This window comes from Camelina sativa, chromosome 11 (genome assembly GCF_030686135.1).
Source record: "Camelina sativa cultivar CO46 ecotype springtype chromosome 11, ASM3068613v1".
In the NCBI taxonomy this organism is placed as follows: domain Eukaryota; kingdom Viridiplantae; phylum Streptophyta; class Magnoliopsida; order Brassicales; family Brassicaceae; genus Camelina; species Camelina sativa.
Window position 1 is genome coordinate 29,004,704 of NC_141890.1, and position 16,855 is coordinate 29,021,558.

At 38.0% G+C, this 16,855-nt stretch overlaps 1 protein-coding gene across 1 annotated transcript; it reads right to left on the bottom strand.

The window, feature by feature from the left end:
- Positions 1-5,160: 5,160 nt before the first annotated feature.
- Positions 5,161-9,402, bottom strand: LOC147934558 (uncharacterized). Its single transcript, XM_087471675.1, has one exon. The coding sequence runs from the start codon at positions 7,654-7,656 to the stop codon at positions 6,904-6,906; it is 753 nt and encodes a 250-aa protein (XP_087327801.1). The 5' UTR covers positions 7,657-9,402; the 3' UTR covers positions 5,161-6,903.
- Positions 9,403-16,855: the final 7,453 nt, after the last annotated feature.

Here is a 16,855-nt window from a genome sequence, read left to right on the forward strand (position 1 = left end):
CCATCTTGTACAATCAGATTTAGAATGTGAGCTGAACACCTCACATGAAAGAATTCTCCGTTACACACCAAATCTTTCTGTAACTTTCTCTTTAATATTCCTTGCATTGTATCATTTGTAGAAGCATTATCTACTGTTATAGTAAAAACTTTCTTCTCTATTCCCCATTCTTTCAACAACTCACAAAGCTTCATTGTTATAGCTACACCTGTATGTGGAGGCGGAAAGGCACAAAAAGATATTATCTTCGTTTTCAGAATCCAATCAAAATCAACATAATGAGCTGTTAAACAGATGTACCCTTCAACAGTTATTGCTCTCCACAAATCCGTTGTCAAACAAATCCTACCCGAGATTTTACTTAAAACTGTCTTAAGCTTACTTTTCTCCTTCTCAAAAATCTAAAAACAATCTGATGCTGCGGTATTTCTGCTCCAAAACTCGATAGAAGGATTAGCATAAGTAAAAGCCTCTCTAATCTTTTCATATTCAACAAGCGAATATGGGAGATTATGCTGAATTAAAGCCACTGCAATCATTTCTCTAAAGACCACCATATCTAGCTTCCTATTATTGCTAGGTGTACTACCAGGAGTCTTTGAACAAGATCTCATATGACGATTCATAGTATTAGTTCCATTTCTACGTAGATTCAAACAATAATTCCTCCCACAATGTTTGCATGTAACATCATGTTTACCAACTTTAGGTCCATCAACATACTTCTTTCCTAATGTGAAGTTCTTCCAACATCTAGCATGACGTCTACCAACACTACTTGTACCTTGTTTATCAGTAGTCCCAGAAGAAGCAGTTTCTTGAGGTACACTCTGAAGACTCTCATTCTCACCAAGAGTTGCTGGCGGCATATATATCTTCATCTTCAAGACACAAGTTGTCTTCATCAACCAAGTTGTCTTCATCAACCAAGTTGTCTTCATCAGCCAAGTGTTCTTCATCAGCCAAGTTGTATTCATCAACCAAGTTTTGAGTATCCAAATCCATTATCCTGACCTGCGAATAGCAGAAAAAAACCAATATACTTGAGACTATCCTTCTCGTAAAGAATTAATCCAGTCCAACTCAATGCTCAATTAGTAAAGTATTGTACATTACCATGTCTATACGCAAACAGAAAAGCCCTTGAATCCTTGCTCTTTCAGCAAAATTCTCTTGTACTTGGTTGGATCAATCTGAAACACAAGGAATATCATATCAGTGTTGCAACACCATAACACATCAAGTAAGTAATCTAATGCTTCGGCTAATCATAAAATGTTTTCCATCTTAAAGAATCGAAAGCACAAACATCTCAAATCATGATGCGTAAACAAACAGTTAATGCAGCCTCACTCAAAACATAAAATGCTAACAAGTTCAGTTCGATTCTACAAGCAGATATGTTAGCACCATCTTGAACACAAATCATTTAACAGAAACCAACAATACAGCCTCTTTAACCTCAAGATTCACCAACGTTAAATGTAAAAAACGAAAGAAGACATAAACCCCACACTTCAAAGCCATAGTCCTCCAGCTATCGAGTAAAATCTCAATTAGACAACAAACCTCACACAAAGCCATTACTCATGAGCCAAAACAAGCACAAAGCACAACAAGTTCTCACTGTTCTAAGAATATTCAAAATTCTCACAATTTGCTAAAATCTTAAACTTGTCAAATTTCAATGGAAATCAAACTAATTATCAATCATAACTCTAAGGCAACATTAAAGAAATCCCAAGAAATTAAAAACCCCAAATTCTAACAAGTTTTTTCAATTTTCGTCACTTTCTCAAATCAAGAACCCAAAATCACTAAAACTCAAAACTTTTCACCAAATTATGCAAAAAAAGCTCCAATAATCATTACCCAAGGTTCATAAAGCCTAAAACAAGCATAATCTTAGCCAATAATCATGTAAATCGAGTTATACAAAAAATATTCAGAATTTTACAAACCGATTGCAAATAACGAAGGAAGAAGGAGGAAGAAGGAAGAAGGAGAGAGACGACACTTGAAAAAAAGATATGGGGAAGGAAACAAGGTTCTGGCCTTCTGGGTTTCCCCAAATTGAACTGATATGGTTCTTCGAAAGAAGATTTTTCCCCCAAATTGGTCGTGAACGATGAGACGAAGAAGAATGATCGGAGAAACTAAAATTTAATTTTTCCTCCAAATTGTAAAACCTAGATTTTTAAGAAATATGGGCTGCCCACTGTCCAAATGGTTATGTCCATTTGGTCCGCAAGCCCAATGGTCTTTTGTCCATTAAGACCATATTATATTTGGTCATGACCATGACCGCCCATAACGATATGGACATTGGCTCGCCCACGGGCAGACCGCCCAATTGACAGCTATACCCAAACCCAGTAGAGCAACAAAACACTCAAATAGCATCAATACTATAAAATCAGTTGTGTCAACGTTTACAAATCAAAGTTCATTGGGAACATCTTACAAAAACTTCAATCACGTTTAGAGTAGTGAGACAGGGAATCGATATTAGGATTTCCGATCTAGAAACTTACCGCAAGTTCGAAGATCTGGTAAATACTAGAGCTAAAAGGATGATCAGGGAGCAAGAAGGATCACCTTAGAGAACTAGATTCAATGATGGAAGAGCGTATTGATGACGATAGAGAGAAGAGACAAAAGAGATGAGGATAATACTGAATTTCTTGTTATTTTCCAAATGACAATGTTTGTCTTACATATAGACTGCCTAGAACACATATCGGTTCCTAGGACAATGCCAAAACCGGATATTCAACCGGATATTCTTTTTATTTGAGATAACGGTAACATTGAGATAAATCCTATCACAATACTCCCCTGTTCACAGTATCCTTGTTCTCAAGGATCAAAGGTGGGAAACTTGTTGATGAAGTCTTGATAGAACTCCCAGGTAGCGGCTTCAGGGGTAGAACCTTTCCAGTGAACCAGAACTTTGGTGACAGCCTTGTTGCGATATTTGACCATTTTCTTCTCAAGAATGGCTTCGGGTTCTCTGGTGTTGCCAATGTCGAGCATGTACTATGGCAGAATTGGTGCATCGGTTGGAGGATTTGGACAAAGCTTCAGCTGGCTAACATGGAAGACATCATGAATGCAGGACTGAGGAGGAAGTTTAAGTTTGTAGGCGACAGAACCCACACGTTCGACCACTTGGAAAGGACCATAGAAGCGAGGAAATAGCTTATGAGGTATGCTCTTGTCCTTTAAGGAGTTCTGTCGATAGGGTTGCAGCTTCAGGTAGACAAAGTCTCCTAGTTTGAATTCCCGATCAGATCTGTGTGAATCCGCGACTTGCTTCATTCTGTTCTAAGCCCTGAGTAAGTGAAATTTCAGCATATTGATTACCTCCTCTCGTTTCTGCAAACTCCTGTCAACCACTGCAGATGAACTTTCTCCAGGAAGATAAGGAAGATGTAGGGGAAGTGGTTGGCCATAGAGAATCTCGAATGGAGTGGAGCGGATGGCAGAGTGGTATGTTGTATTGTACCACCATTCAGCTAGCGGGAGCCATTTGATCTAGGTTTGTGGTGCCTCGGACACCATACATCGAAGGTATGTCTCCAGTGTTTTGTTCGTGACCTCAGTTTGCCCGTCTGTTTGAGGGTGATATGAGGTGGAAAACTTCAGGTTGGTACCGTGTACTCTGAACATCTCCCTCCAAACTTCACTTAGGAACGTTGGGTCTTTGTCACTGATGACATCGTGAGGCATTCCGTGCATCTTGAATACCTGATCCATGTACAATTGTGCGACATCGAGGGTTGTGTACGGGTGAGACAAGGGGAGGAAGTGAGCATTCTTACTTAGTCTGTCGATGACAACTAGGATGTAGTGTTTGCCAGAGGAAGGTGGCAGACCTTCGATAAAATCCAAGCTTATGGACTTCCAGACTCCTTTAGGCACTGGTAGAGGGTTCAACAAACCAGGCTTCGCAGCATTGTCGTACTTGTTTCGCTGGCATATACCACAGTTTCGCACATAATTGTGAACCTCTAGGCTCATTTTAGGCCAGTAGAACATAGACTTAACTCGATGTAGTGTCGCATCTCTGCCAGAGTGACTACCAATCGCGGAGTCATGCAGCCATTTGAAGATCCTCATTTTGACTGCAGCATCATTTCCCACTACAAGCTTGCCTTTACGTCTCAGCTCCTCGTTGGTGAAAGTGTAGCTGGGATGTGAGGACGGTTTGGTCTTGATTTCGTCAATGATCTTTTTCAAATGAGCATCGGTTTCCCAGAGAAGTTTTATGGAGTCAAAGAAGCCTTCATGTGCTTGAGATAGAGTGATATGCATCACCTGGAACCTGTGACTTTAGATAGGGCATCGACTGCGTGATTCTCTTTCCCTGCTCTGTACTGGATTTCAAAAGTGTACCCCATCAGTTTAGACAGCCACATGTGTTGGAAAGGGGTAGTTAACTTTTGCTTCATGAGGAACTTGAGGCTTTTCTGATCAGTTCGTATGATGAAAGGTCGATGAGCAAGGTAAGCACTCCAAACTTGAATCGCATGAACAATGGCCAATAGCTCCTTTTCGTAAACTGACAAGGATTGGTGCCGTGGTCCCAATGCTCGGCTGATGTAACAAATCGGGTGGTTGTCTTGCATCAGGACTGCTCCAATTTCCACATTGGATGCATCAGTCTCCATGATATGTTACGGTTTTGACTCACTTTGACCCCATTTATTTGATAGTTTTGTAGTTGTTTGAGTCATTTTCAGGTTATAATACGAGGCTAGGAAGCTAAAAGCAAGGATTGGAACAACAGGAGCAATCAGAGCAGAAAGGAGTTGAATTGGAGCAGAAAAGCTGATTTTAGACCCAGGAGCACATGGTCCCGATTTCCGAGCACATGCTCCCAACTCTACGGATTCATGACGACACGTGGCAAGCATCTAGGCGCCGATTCCCTGCCTAATTCCCCTTATTTTAGGCGATCCTTTGTGAGAGAAAGAGGGCGGAGATCGATTTTTAATAAGAAGATTTGAATTTGGATTCTTTCCTTATTTTTCTCTACTTGTATGCTATTTAACCTAGGGTTTTGAGGAGAGAGAATATACCTTTTCTTTTGTTTTTGAGCGACGTTTTTGGTGAGAGGGAGAAGAGCGGCCACCTTGTGAAGCATTCTCTGAACCCTTTTTATTTTTCTGTCATTGAATTTCTCATCTTTTGCTATGATTCATTTCTCTATGTCTGAGTAGTTTTCTTTGCTAGATTAGGGGTTTCAAAGGGGTTTCATGGGTTAGCAACAGAACACAAATAGGGCTTTACATAATCGATTGTCTTCACTATTGTTAGACTTAATGCTTAGGTTGATTTGATCACCCAATCTATGATTCTAGGTTTATCTATTCATCAAAAGTGTAATAGGTTGCTAGAAAAGACATTAGTGGACAAATTATCCTAGACCTGCGAAAGTTGATGTGTAGGTGATTTGTGAACTTATCATTCCTGTTCTTTAATGCTTGTCTGCGATTCTGGGCTCAAACGATAGTTTAGGGTTTATGGACTGCCAAGCATGTGCTCCGGATGTCTGAGCACGTGCTCCGCGTTTCCGCACAGAATCGATCGGATAGAGTTATTGATACCACGACAGTGGATCAGTTTATATTTATGTTTGAGTTCTAGACTGGTACTTAATCTATGCCCTGAATAGTTGTTTAGTTGTTATCTCTGAAATTCCCGAGAATTACCCCCTGATCTAGTGTTTTGCTTATTGCCTTTTTATATCGTTTTAATCACGTTACTGTTACCAAACAAACCCAACTTTGAATTGTCTTAGCTTGAAATTGAACCAATAGAACCATAGAGTAAAACTTGGTCTTCGTGGGATTCGACCCCTAAGTACTACTTCTTTGTTGTGCACTTGCAGTAGGAAAATAGGGTTTAAAACTCTGTGTATCACTCCACCACAAAGTCTTTATTAAAGTTTGGTAATGCAAGTACTGGGGAGATAGTGAGTGCACTCTTCAAATTCTGGAAAGCTTTGTCAGCCTCCTCACTCCACATGAACCCGTCTTTCTTGAGTAGATTTGTGAGGTCTCTGGCAATAACACCGTATCCTTTGATGAACCTTCGGTAATAGTTTGCCAAGCCGAGAAAACTTCTTAGTTTCTTCTTTGGGTGTTGGCCAATCCTTTATTGCTTTTATTTTACTTGGATCGGTACTCACTCCTTCTTATGAGATGGCTTCAAGTGGAGATGTTGACTTCGCAGTATGAGGAACACTTGTTGGAGGTGGAAGAGATGCAATTCCCAAGTAGGACTGTAGACCAGTATGTCATGGAAGAACACCAGTAAGTACTTCCGTGTGACTTCCTGAAAGGCGTGATTCATTACTCCTTGAAAGGTGCAGGGAGCATTCGTAAGGCCGAATGGCATCACCAGGTATTCGTAATGACCAACATGAGTTTTGAATGCTGTTTTATACACGTCCTTGGGAGCCATTCTTATTTGGTGGAAACCGGCTCTCAAATCCAGCTTGGAAAAGAATTTAGCGCCGCCGAGTTCGTCCAAGAGATCTTCCAGCAAGGGAATGGGATACTTATCTTTAATGGTCTGTTTGTTAAGACCCCGGTAATCCACGCATAACCTCCAAGAACCGTCCTTCTTCTTGACTAGTACAATTGGAGAGGCGTATGGGCTGCTACTGCATTGTATTATCCCTTGAGTGATCATCTTTTTCACCATTTTTTCTATAACGTCTTTTTGCAGGGATGAGTATCTGTAGGGTCTGAGGTTTACCGGATTTGCGTCTGCAATCAGAGGGATCTTATGATCAAATCCATCACAGAAAGGAGGTAAACCCGTTGGTTCTTCAAACAAATCGTTGAACGAAGCTAACAGATACATTAGTGAAGGATCTTCCGACATTGTTGCTTAGCGAGCGTTGATATGTGAGATAAGGACCTCGGGTTGCAAGGTAAGTTGGTCAGGCGAATCAGAGATCAGCTGAGCCTGCAATAGAGCAATCTGTGGGGATTGTTGCAGAATCTTGTTCATGTTTCCACCCTTGACCTCCTTGCAGCTGGGTTTGGTTCCCCGCAGGACATGTTTGACCCCTTCTAAGGTGAACTCCATGCGTAGGTTCAGGAAGTCCCACAGGATCGGACCAAGTGTTACCAACCACTGCACACCAAGTACTAGATCGTAGCAATCCAATGGTATTGGTCTATCCTCCGTAGTAAAGGTGTAGCCTTGCATTCGTAGTGAGAAGGTGGAACATTTATACCTGGAAACTATAGAACCACCAAGAGCTGCTAACACAATGATAGGTTTGGTGGGTTCCAGTAGGCAACCTATCTCATTGGCCACATCCTGCCTGAGGAAACTATGTGTGCTACCAGGATCAACCAAAATGTGTAGTTTACGCTTGGCATACTGTCCTGTCATGATCATATAAGTGAAATGAGAGATACCTTTCAAAGCGTTCACAGAGATGACTGGCCCTTGTTCGGTTATCTCCTCAACCTGCTCAGCGTAGTAGTTTGTGATGATCTCTTCTTCCTCTGGATACTCCTCTTCTTCAACCTCAACCACAAAAATTTGTGACTTTTTGTGTTTCAGGTGGTGACCAGGAGAATAAGGCTCGTCACAGAACATACAGAGCCCTTTGGTCCTCCTTTCTTGCATCTCCTGGTAGGAATATTTCCTTGGGGTTTTCTCGGGTTGTTTGGTGAAGGTGTTTGGTTTGTGGGGTGAGTGTTTTGGTAAGGTGGTTTCGGGGAGTGGTAGTAAAGTAGTTGTGGTTGGTTGTTTGTAATGGGTCAAGGGTTCTGTTTGGGATATGGATTGAAGGGAGCTCGTGATTGTGATTGTTTTTGTTGGGAATGGGATATATATGATTCATGGAGTTTAGCTAAACGAGCATCATCAGATATATCGGTTACCTCAAACTGACGAACGTGCAGAGCTAGTTGAGGGTTTAGGTTTGCCAGAAAGATGCTCAGGGAATGTTGCTCCAGTAAGGTCAGCCGGGTGAGACCTTCCTCAAATCTCTCTAGATAATCATCGACTGAGTCTCCGGCTTGTTTTAAGCTCACCAGTGCAGACAGTGGATCGCTGCAAGAATCGCCAAAGCGTTTGGCCAGGGATATGATGAAATCTGACCAAGTGGGGTAGATCCTAAACCGTGTGCGCATGAAGTTGTGGAGCCGTTGCAAGTTGGACTCTTCCTTCTGGTGGAGTGTGGTCAAGCTGGAAAAACTGTTCACAGCGGTAGACCCAATCTCGCAAAGCAGTTCCATTGAAGATTGGAAAACCGACCTTGATTAAGCGCGTGGAAAGACTATTTGGAGCTGCTTGATGAGGTGGTGTTCATTCTCCACCCATTGAACGTTTTCCCAAGGATGTAAGACAGACGTTCAACAAATCTGGCGGATCTGGAGGATGCGGTTGCTGAAAAGTTGTGGTTACCTCACCGGAGACCGTCATCGGGGAGTCGGTGGCTCCACTAGATTGTCCTGTGTTAGACATCACTAGTTTCTTCAGCATGGACTCCAGAGCAGAGTGAGACTTGACCAGATCGGACTGCGATTTCACCAAGTCTGCGATTTGGTTCTTGATCTCGTCGGTGGTTTGGTTCTGGTCCTCGATTTGTTTGCTCATCGTCTGGAAGCAAGTAGCGTCGGCCATGGTTGCTTTGGTCCAAGAAACGCGTTGCTCTGATACCAAATGAGACAGGGAATCGATATTAGGATTTCCGATCTAGAAACTTATCGCAAGTTCGAAGATCTGGTAAATACTAGAACTAAAAGGATGATCAGGGAGCAAGAAGGATCACCTTAGAGAATTAGATTCAATGATGGAAGAGCATATTGATGACGATAGAGAGAAGAGACAAAAGAGATGAGAATCATACTGAATTTCTTGTTATTTTCCAAATGACAATGTTTGTCTTACATATAGATTGCCTGGACCACATGTCGGTTCCTAGGACAATGCCAAAACCGGATATTCAACCGGATATTCTTTTTATTTGAGATAACGATAACATTGAGATAAATCATATCACAAGTAGTTAGCACCCTACTATGGAACCAAAGCTTAAAGTGAAACCCTTCCAAACAACGATTCGATCAAACATAATGACTTGACTTAAAATAACGGAGAGACAACGCAGAGGAAGATCTTAAAATAACATACTTGACTTAAAAAGTATTCGATTCGATCAAACATAATGACTTGTTTTTAATGGAATAAATAACATACTTGTCTTCTTTGACGGAAAGGATTCGAGAAGCTCCTTCGAGGTATGATTCAGGCGGAGATATAGACTACACGGTGGTTTGGTTTCGGTCGCGTTGGCTCTGCTCTATGGGTCGGCAAAGGAAGAAGCTTGAATCCGTCGAAGAAGCTTGAATCCGTGATCCGTCGAAGAAGAAGTGTGAATTGAGATGGAAGAAGAAGGTAGATATTTTGGTTTTATTCAATTTGGTTGGTTCAATTCGGTTTAAACATTTAATTAAAAGAAAAATCGGTTTAATTTGGTATTTAAAATCAATTCATCTATGTTTGGTTTGGTTTTTAGTTAACTCATCACCCATTTTATCTCAATCCATTTCAACCCAATTCATTAAACCCATAAACCATTTTGATCCATTAACCCATTAGAACTCAAACTATCAATCCAATAAGTTTTTGGATTGGTTTGGTTTGGATTAATCCATAAATTTGGAACCATTTTGACACCCCTGGATGAACCTACGTATTTTTCATTAAAATTTAAAAAATATGTAGTCAATTTAATTTGTGTTCACAATAATCAATAGATGTGTCCGTTCTCAAAACAAAACACATAAGTACCTTTTGTTATAGACTACTCAGAAATTGTGTAGATTGTGTATACCCCGAGTAATGTAACTGTTCTTCATTCTTAATATGTAAATGGAACAATTTGGGAGGAATAAAGATTTATTAGTATTCTCTTAATTTTCTTGGTTTATGGTTATATAAAACACATAAGTAGCTTTTGTTATAGACTACTCAGAAATTGTGAAGATTGTGTATACCCCGAGTAATGTAACTGTTCTTCATTCTTAATAAGTAAATGGAACAATTTGGGAGGAATAAAGATTTATTAGTATTGTCTTAATTTTACTGGTTTATGGTTATATATATATACTAGATTAGGACCCGTCCGATGTGCGGGTTTAGAGTTTTTGAAATAAAACTAAATTTAACAAATAATTTAAAATAAATATTTTTAGTAAGTAAAAACTATCTATAAAAGTAAATAGATATATCGAAGTGTCTAATGTGATATTTGGTGTAAAATGTGTGATTCTGTGGTTGAGACTATTAATCACATTTTCTTTGAATGCCCTCACTCGTGTGAAGTTTGGGATTTATCTCCGACTCCGGTCTCGTCAGAAGGTTTTCTATATAAGTCGGTGTACACGAATTTCGAATTTGTTTTATGGAGGGATGTCTCTCAACAGGGTGATCCTAATCAACTTCTTCAATTATCATGGATTTTATGGGCAATCTGGAAAGCCATAAATAAAATAAAAATTCAAGGTTTAGAGATCGAGGTGAATGATATAATTGCTCAGGCTTTGGGCGATAAGTTAGCCTGGGAATATTTCTTCGGATTGGACTGGTGGTGTTGCATTGGTGATGAGTGAACCTTGTTGGGCCAAGTCTCTAAGACGAAGCCCCTCCCCCCTGCATTCGGAGTTAGAAGCGTTGTTGTGGGCCATGGAGCGGATACGTGCTACAAGAATCGCTTGTCAACATTTTGATACTGATTGTGCTGAGTTACTCACAGTGGTGCAGTCCCCTAAAGATTGACCGTCCTACTCCAACCTGCTCGATCAGTTCAACTCGCTGGGGTCCTTCCAACTATTCTCCATCTCTTGGATCCCGTGTGCATCAAATACGAAGGTGAATTGTCTTGTCCGTGCTTCGCGTTCTCTTATCTCTGAAGTTTCTTTTGTAAACCCCTTCACTCTTGGGCAACTAATCACGGAATTTTCTTTTAATTTATTGTTTGCATGAAAAAAAAAGTAAACAGATACACTTTTAGCTAAAAAAAAATAGTTGTAAATGAGTTCAAATTTATTAAAATTAAATTAAATTTAACAAAGAATATATAGATTTATTTAATTCTTTTCGTAAGTAAAAACAATGTATAAAAGTAAAGAGATAAATTTTTAGTTATAGAAAATAGTTGTTTTTATTTTTGCTATAATACACTAATGTATATCCATTTATAAATCTACTATCTACATTACCACTAAAAGTGTATTTGTACACACAAATATATTTTACTGTTAAAATATACTCATTAGTTTTTACTACTACCAACAAATTGTCTTTATGAACACATTAAATAACATATTATATGTCTCTTCACTTTAACATTTTTATAGTTACAAAAACGCATACATTAATCTTACATACTCCTATCTTATATGTTACAATACCAGTATTTTTAAATAAGTTATTTGATTGGTGAAAAAGATATGAGATGATCTATTTTTATTTTATTTTCTTTTACTTCAACAATCTCTTTCTTTTACTTCAACATCTGAATAATATAACTGACACATGTCACGATCTTGTTAATGAGTAATTTTGACATCAAGCTTTATATAATAAGATATATATATATATATATATATATAGATATATTCTTCTATATTTAGCATTATCAATTGTATATAAAATGTAGAATTAGGCTTAAAATTTGGGAAAATGAATTAACAACTTGAGAGAATTTATACACACTGCTATATTATGTTATTTACATGAAACATTTGAACTTTGATATTGTAACATTTTTTGCCATTACATACACAACTAAATATAGTTTATATTATGTCCATCACCAATTTTAATTCAGCTTTTACCAATCCATTTATAAAACATAAACTTATTTCATTCTATTACATTTCATATATATGCATGTATACATAAACTTACTCAACTTTTACCCATAATCTCACTTCCAAATTCCGAAAGATCAATCGCGATCCAAATAGAAAAGCGCAAAAAGGTTTTCAAGAAGTCACTGAATGGTTAGAAATAAATCAGTTTCAACAGGAAGATACAGGTGAAAACAACAATGGACATCGAAATCACAGTCGAAGCAACCAATGGGATCCTCCACCTGAAGGCTGGCTTAAATGTAACTTTGACAATGGATTTGTACAGGGACGAACATTTACTAGTACAGGCTGGTTACTTCGAGATCATGATGGTAGAATCATTTTATCAGGTTGCGCAAAACTACCAGCTTCTTATTCAGCCCTTCAAGCAGAAGCTCTAGGTTTCCTTCATGTTCTTCAGGTAACATGGACACTCGGATTTCGACATGTATGGTTTGAAGGAGACAATATGGAATTAACCAGTCTGATTAACAAGGTGGGAGACCATCACAATTAGGTTCACTTCTCTACGACATTCGATACTGGATAAACAAACTCCCATATTCTTCATTAGGACATGTTAACCGTGAGAAGAATGCTGGAGCTGATAAACTCTCGAAGCATGTGTCTTTTATTAATTCAATGTACCAATTATTTACAATACCACCTCAATGGTTGGTAAACTCCTTGTATACTTTTGATCAAAATTAATAAAAGTTAGATGTTAAAAAAAAAAAAAAATCTCACTTCCAAATTCGGCATATATACATAATTTCGAGACATTGGCTATATATGAATCATCAAATCGAAACGGCTAGACTTAGCGCACCAAATTTGGTATTCTTTGTTGGTATTCATAGTTAACTATTAAAAAATTATGTGCTTATGTCTAGTAAATATATTTTTTTATCATATATATATATTTAATTCCAAATAAACTTTATTAATGATAATGTAAACAATCTAACAGTTTGTCATCATTGGGTACGTGATTATCATCATATTTTTTTTATATATAATTCTAATAACTATATAATTAATTATATCACAATCTGAGCAAAAATTATATAATTTCATAAAACTAAAATGTAAGAATGTCCAGTATACAAGTCATTCTTTGAAAATAACTAAGAATCTTATATCTTTCTTTAAATATAAATTAAAAAACTCATAATATTCTCAAAATATATAATAAATAAAATTTATATATTTTAAAATTATAAATTAACAAAAATCAGAGTGCACAGCGGAAGTGTGGTTGGCATGATATATCTGGAAAACTCAAAACATCTAGGAATTAACAGAAGAAGAAAAAAACACATCGAACATCTGGTTTTTATTAGTGGTTATGAGTGACGAGCACATCGACGGTGATAGCCACTTGATCAACATTATTATTACTCGAGGCTTTAATTTTGTTGTTCACGTCGCGTTTCTTACTGTTGGTGATATTGATAACCACTCTATCAACATTACTAGTCGGTTCTTCAATTTGATTGGTCACGGACACGATGCTGTTCTTATTTTTGGTGATAATCACTTGATCCGCCGCTTTGTCTCGGCCATGGTCGCCTTCTTCGGAGATGGGGGGGGAAAAAGGTGGGAAAAAAGTAATCAATGTCGCAGTACTCCGCGAATAGGAGGGCACCAATTATTAGGAGACAAATGGCGACACCAAAAATTATAAAACCGACCTCATAGGTTTCCATTCTTTACCTTTCCGTTTTGTTGTTTCTTTTTCTGACCTTGTCTGTGTGTTTTTATAATGCCAACACACCGTATCTCCTAATCCTACTAGCAATTGTAGTAGGTTATCCTTTTCCTTTTCAAATTACGATAGTTAAAATTGAGTGTAGCATTATCTTATGGAAAACAAAAAAAAAATGAGTGTACGTAGCATTAAAATCTTATTATATATTTCAGATTTAATTAATTATTAACGTGATCGCTTCACATGGTAAATAGTTTGATTAAACTGTGATATGTGCAGTAACTTTTTTTGGAAGGACGAAGAGAGTTGGCCATTTTCAAGGGTGTCAAAATGGGTAACCTGTTTGGTATTATTGCTCAAGTTTGTAGAATTGAAACGTTCAATCCCAAGGTATGAAGGAGAAATGGAGCTAATTAATAAGTTACTTCCTCTAGAATTCAACAGTCCTGGAGAAGTTAAGGCTCAATGTTTACTACACGAAAAAGGAAAAGTTTGACTTCCTTACAGAACTCGTTTCAATGACAAGATGCTCTAGCTAACGCTTGTAAAGTCCTTGTTCTTTAAGTACTTAAATGATATTGCTGAACACTTCGTTTAAGGTTAATCTTTTGGTTGTTGAATTACTTGATTTTAGAAGGGTATTAATTAGGCTTTTAAAAGATATTGCTGAACTTGGTGTTTGTGGCATATATGTATATGTATATGCGTAAACATCTCCCTCTTCGTTTAGAAATAGAATAAAACCTAGTCTAAGCCGCCAAAGAGAGAAAAGAAAGAAAGAATGAGGGAGAGAGAAGAGAACTGGCGTGAGGCAAAGGCACCGTACGTCATCAAGTCATCCGTCTGTGGCCGACGATAACCGGAGTTGGGAAACGTTGTTCACCGGAGGTGAGAAGAGCTTTTCTCATCACTTATTTCTTAGGTAAGGAACCCTAATTTAATATGTCATCTCAGTCTGGAAGTTTGATATATAATCTGTTGGATACTTAGAATAAATCTGGGTTTTAATTATGGTGAAGAGGAAGAAGAAGAAACCAGTTCAAGTAGAGGTTCCGGAGACTGATTTGTCGTCGACTAAGATGAAGGTAGATAGTAACTTAAACGTCTCTAGATATATTTTGCTTCAAGGGAGACATAGCAACTGAAGGTTTGTCAAAAGGAGGTATATTCCATTCAAAATTCCTCTCGCAAGTTGATAAAAAGTTATTGTATCTGTTCCCAGAAAAACTGAAGATATTTCAGATAAATTCCATATTCAAGTTGGGGTTTTTGGAGGAAATTTCCAGTCATACCAGAGAAGTTTAGACGATATTGACGGTGGTTAACAGAAGAGGTGTCAGGGAAGCCGCCTGAATTGACAAAGTCGTCAGAAAAAGTAAACCCTAACCACCACGACGATTGCTTGTTGCGCAAAAATTACTGTATATGTCAGAAACGAAAACCCTAAACTGGATTTTGAATGTGTTTCTTCTGCTGCAAATTACTTGAGTGCAGTCAGCCGTTTCTAGTCACAGTTGCATATTGCTAGTCGCAGTTCTCAATCAAATTAAGGCAAAGGTGAGGACCAGATTTGCGAAAATGCATTTGTTACCTTTTAAGCATGTTTTCATGAATTGTTTGTATATGCTTAGAAAGTATGTGATTGGATATGTCTATTATGTGATATTGTGTGCTATTATGATGATTAGATGTATGATAATAATGTAAAATGAAATAGCACTATGATATGATGCATGATAGGATGAGTTGGTTTAACATGATGGTTAATCTATGATGATACGAGATGAGATTATGTGTTGGGCGCATGAACATGGGATTTGTTTGGGGACTCGTGATGGGCTAACATGGGATTTGATTCGTGTCTGGTAATTTATACGGACCTGGGATTGGTTTCGTACATGGCGGTTAGACGAACATGAGATTTGTTTCGTGCCATGTTTAGCCGATGGAATTTTGGTTTAGCGATATTGATGATCATGTATATGATTGACTATGATGATATGAGAAATGTGGTTTAAATATTATAATGACTCTAGGTTGAGTATTCGTGAAACCGTTATGCTTGTTGGATATATGTCAAAAATGTGGAATCTCATTCTATGCTGTACAATGATTGTTGAACGTGAGTAGATTGTTGTCATTGTATTTTCAGTGGGCAGTGTTGATCCCTCACTGAATAATTTAATTACTCACCCCTCTTTTCTATTTACTTTTCTTAGATTAGTTGTGTTCGTTATTTAAATCTGAAAGATTGTGGTTTTGAGTCAAACGAAGAAGTCAAACACGTTGACCGGACCGTGTGGCGGGTCTGGATGTTACCACTCCGTCTTACCCCATATTTCATCCCTATGGCGCTTCTCTAACGCAATCTTAGCGCACCAGATTTGGTATTCTTTCTCGCTATTCCGCTTGTCCAAATAACAGTAAGTTTCCCACTATAGTTAACTATTAATAAGTTATTTGATTATGTCTAGTGAATATAATTATTAGCATCATTTTTTTTTCATAAAATTTCTGGTCGTTGCAGCAAAATTTTTTAGCATCATATATATATATATATACTAGATTAGGGCTCGCCCGATGTGCGAGTTTAGAGTTTTTAAAATAAAATAAAATTTAACAAAGAATATAAAGTAAGTATTTTTAGTAAGTAAAAACTATCTATATAAGTAAATGGATACATCGAGGTGTCCAATGTAAATATCTGGTGTAAAATGTGCGACTCTGCGGTTAAACCTATTATTCACATTTTTTTTAATGCCCTCACTTGTGGGAAATTTAGGATTTATCTCTAACTTTGGTCTCATCATGGGTTTTCCTTATGAGTCAGTGTATTCAAATTTGGATTTTGTTTTCTGGAGGAATGTCTCTCAATAGGGTGATCCTGATCAACTTTTTCAATTACCATGATTTTTATGGGTAATCTGGAAGGCCATAAATAATTTTTTTTAAGGTTTAGAGATCGAGACGAATGATATAATTGTTCAGGCTTTGGGCAATAAGTTAGCCTGGGAAGAGGCGCTGTCTTTTACGGTGGTCATGTTGGCTCTATCTCCGTCCTTGAATGTCCAGGTTTCTTCACCTTGTTGTCAAATTGATGATTCTTGGAAAGCAAGCAATGAGCATTAATGATTGGGCTGGTGGTGTTGCGTTGGTGAGGAGCGAACCTTATTGTTGGGAGCCAAGTGACTAAGACGGAGTCCCTCCCCCCTGCATTAAGAGTTAGAAGCGTTGTTGTGGGCCATGGAGC

Coding starts and splice junctions, on each gene's coding strand:
- LOC147934558 (XM_087471675.1), bottom strand. CDS start 7,656: ATGCAAGAAAGGAGGACCAAAGGGCTCTGTATGTTCTGTGACGAGCCT.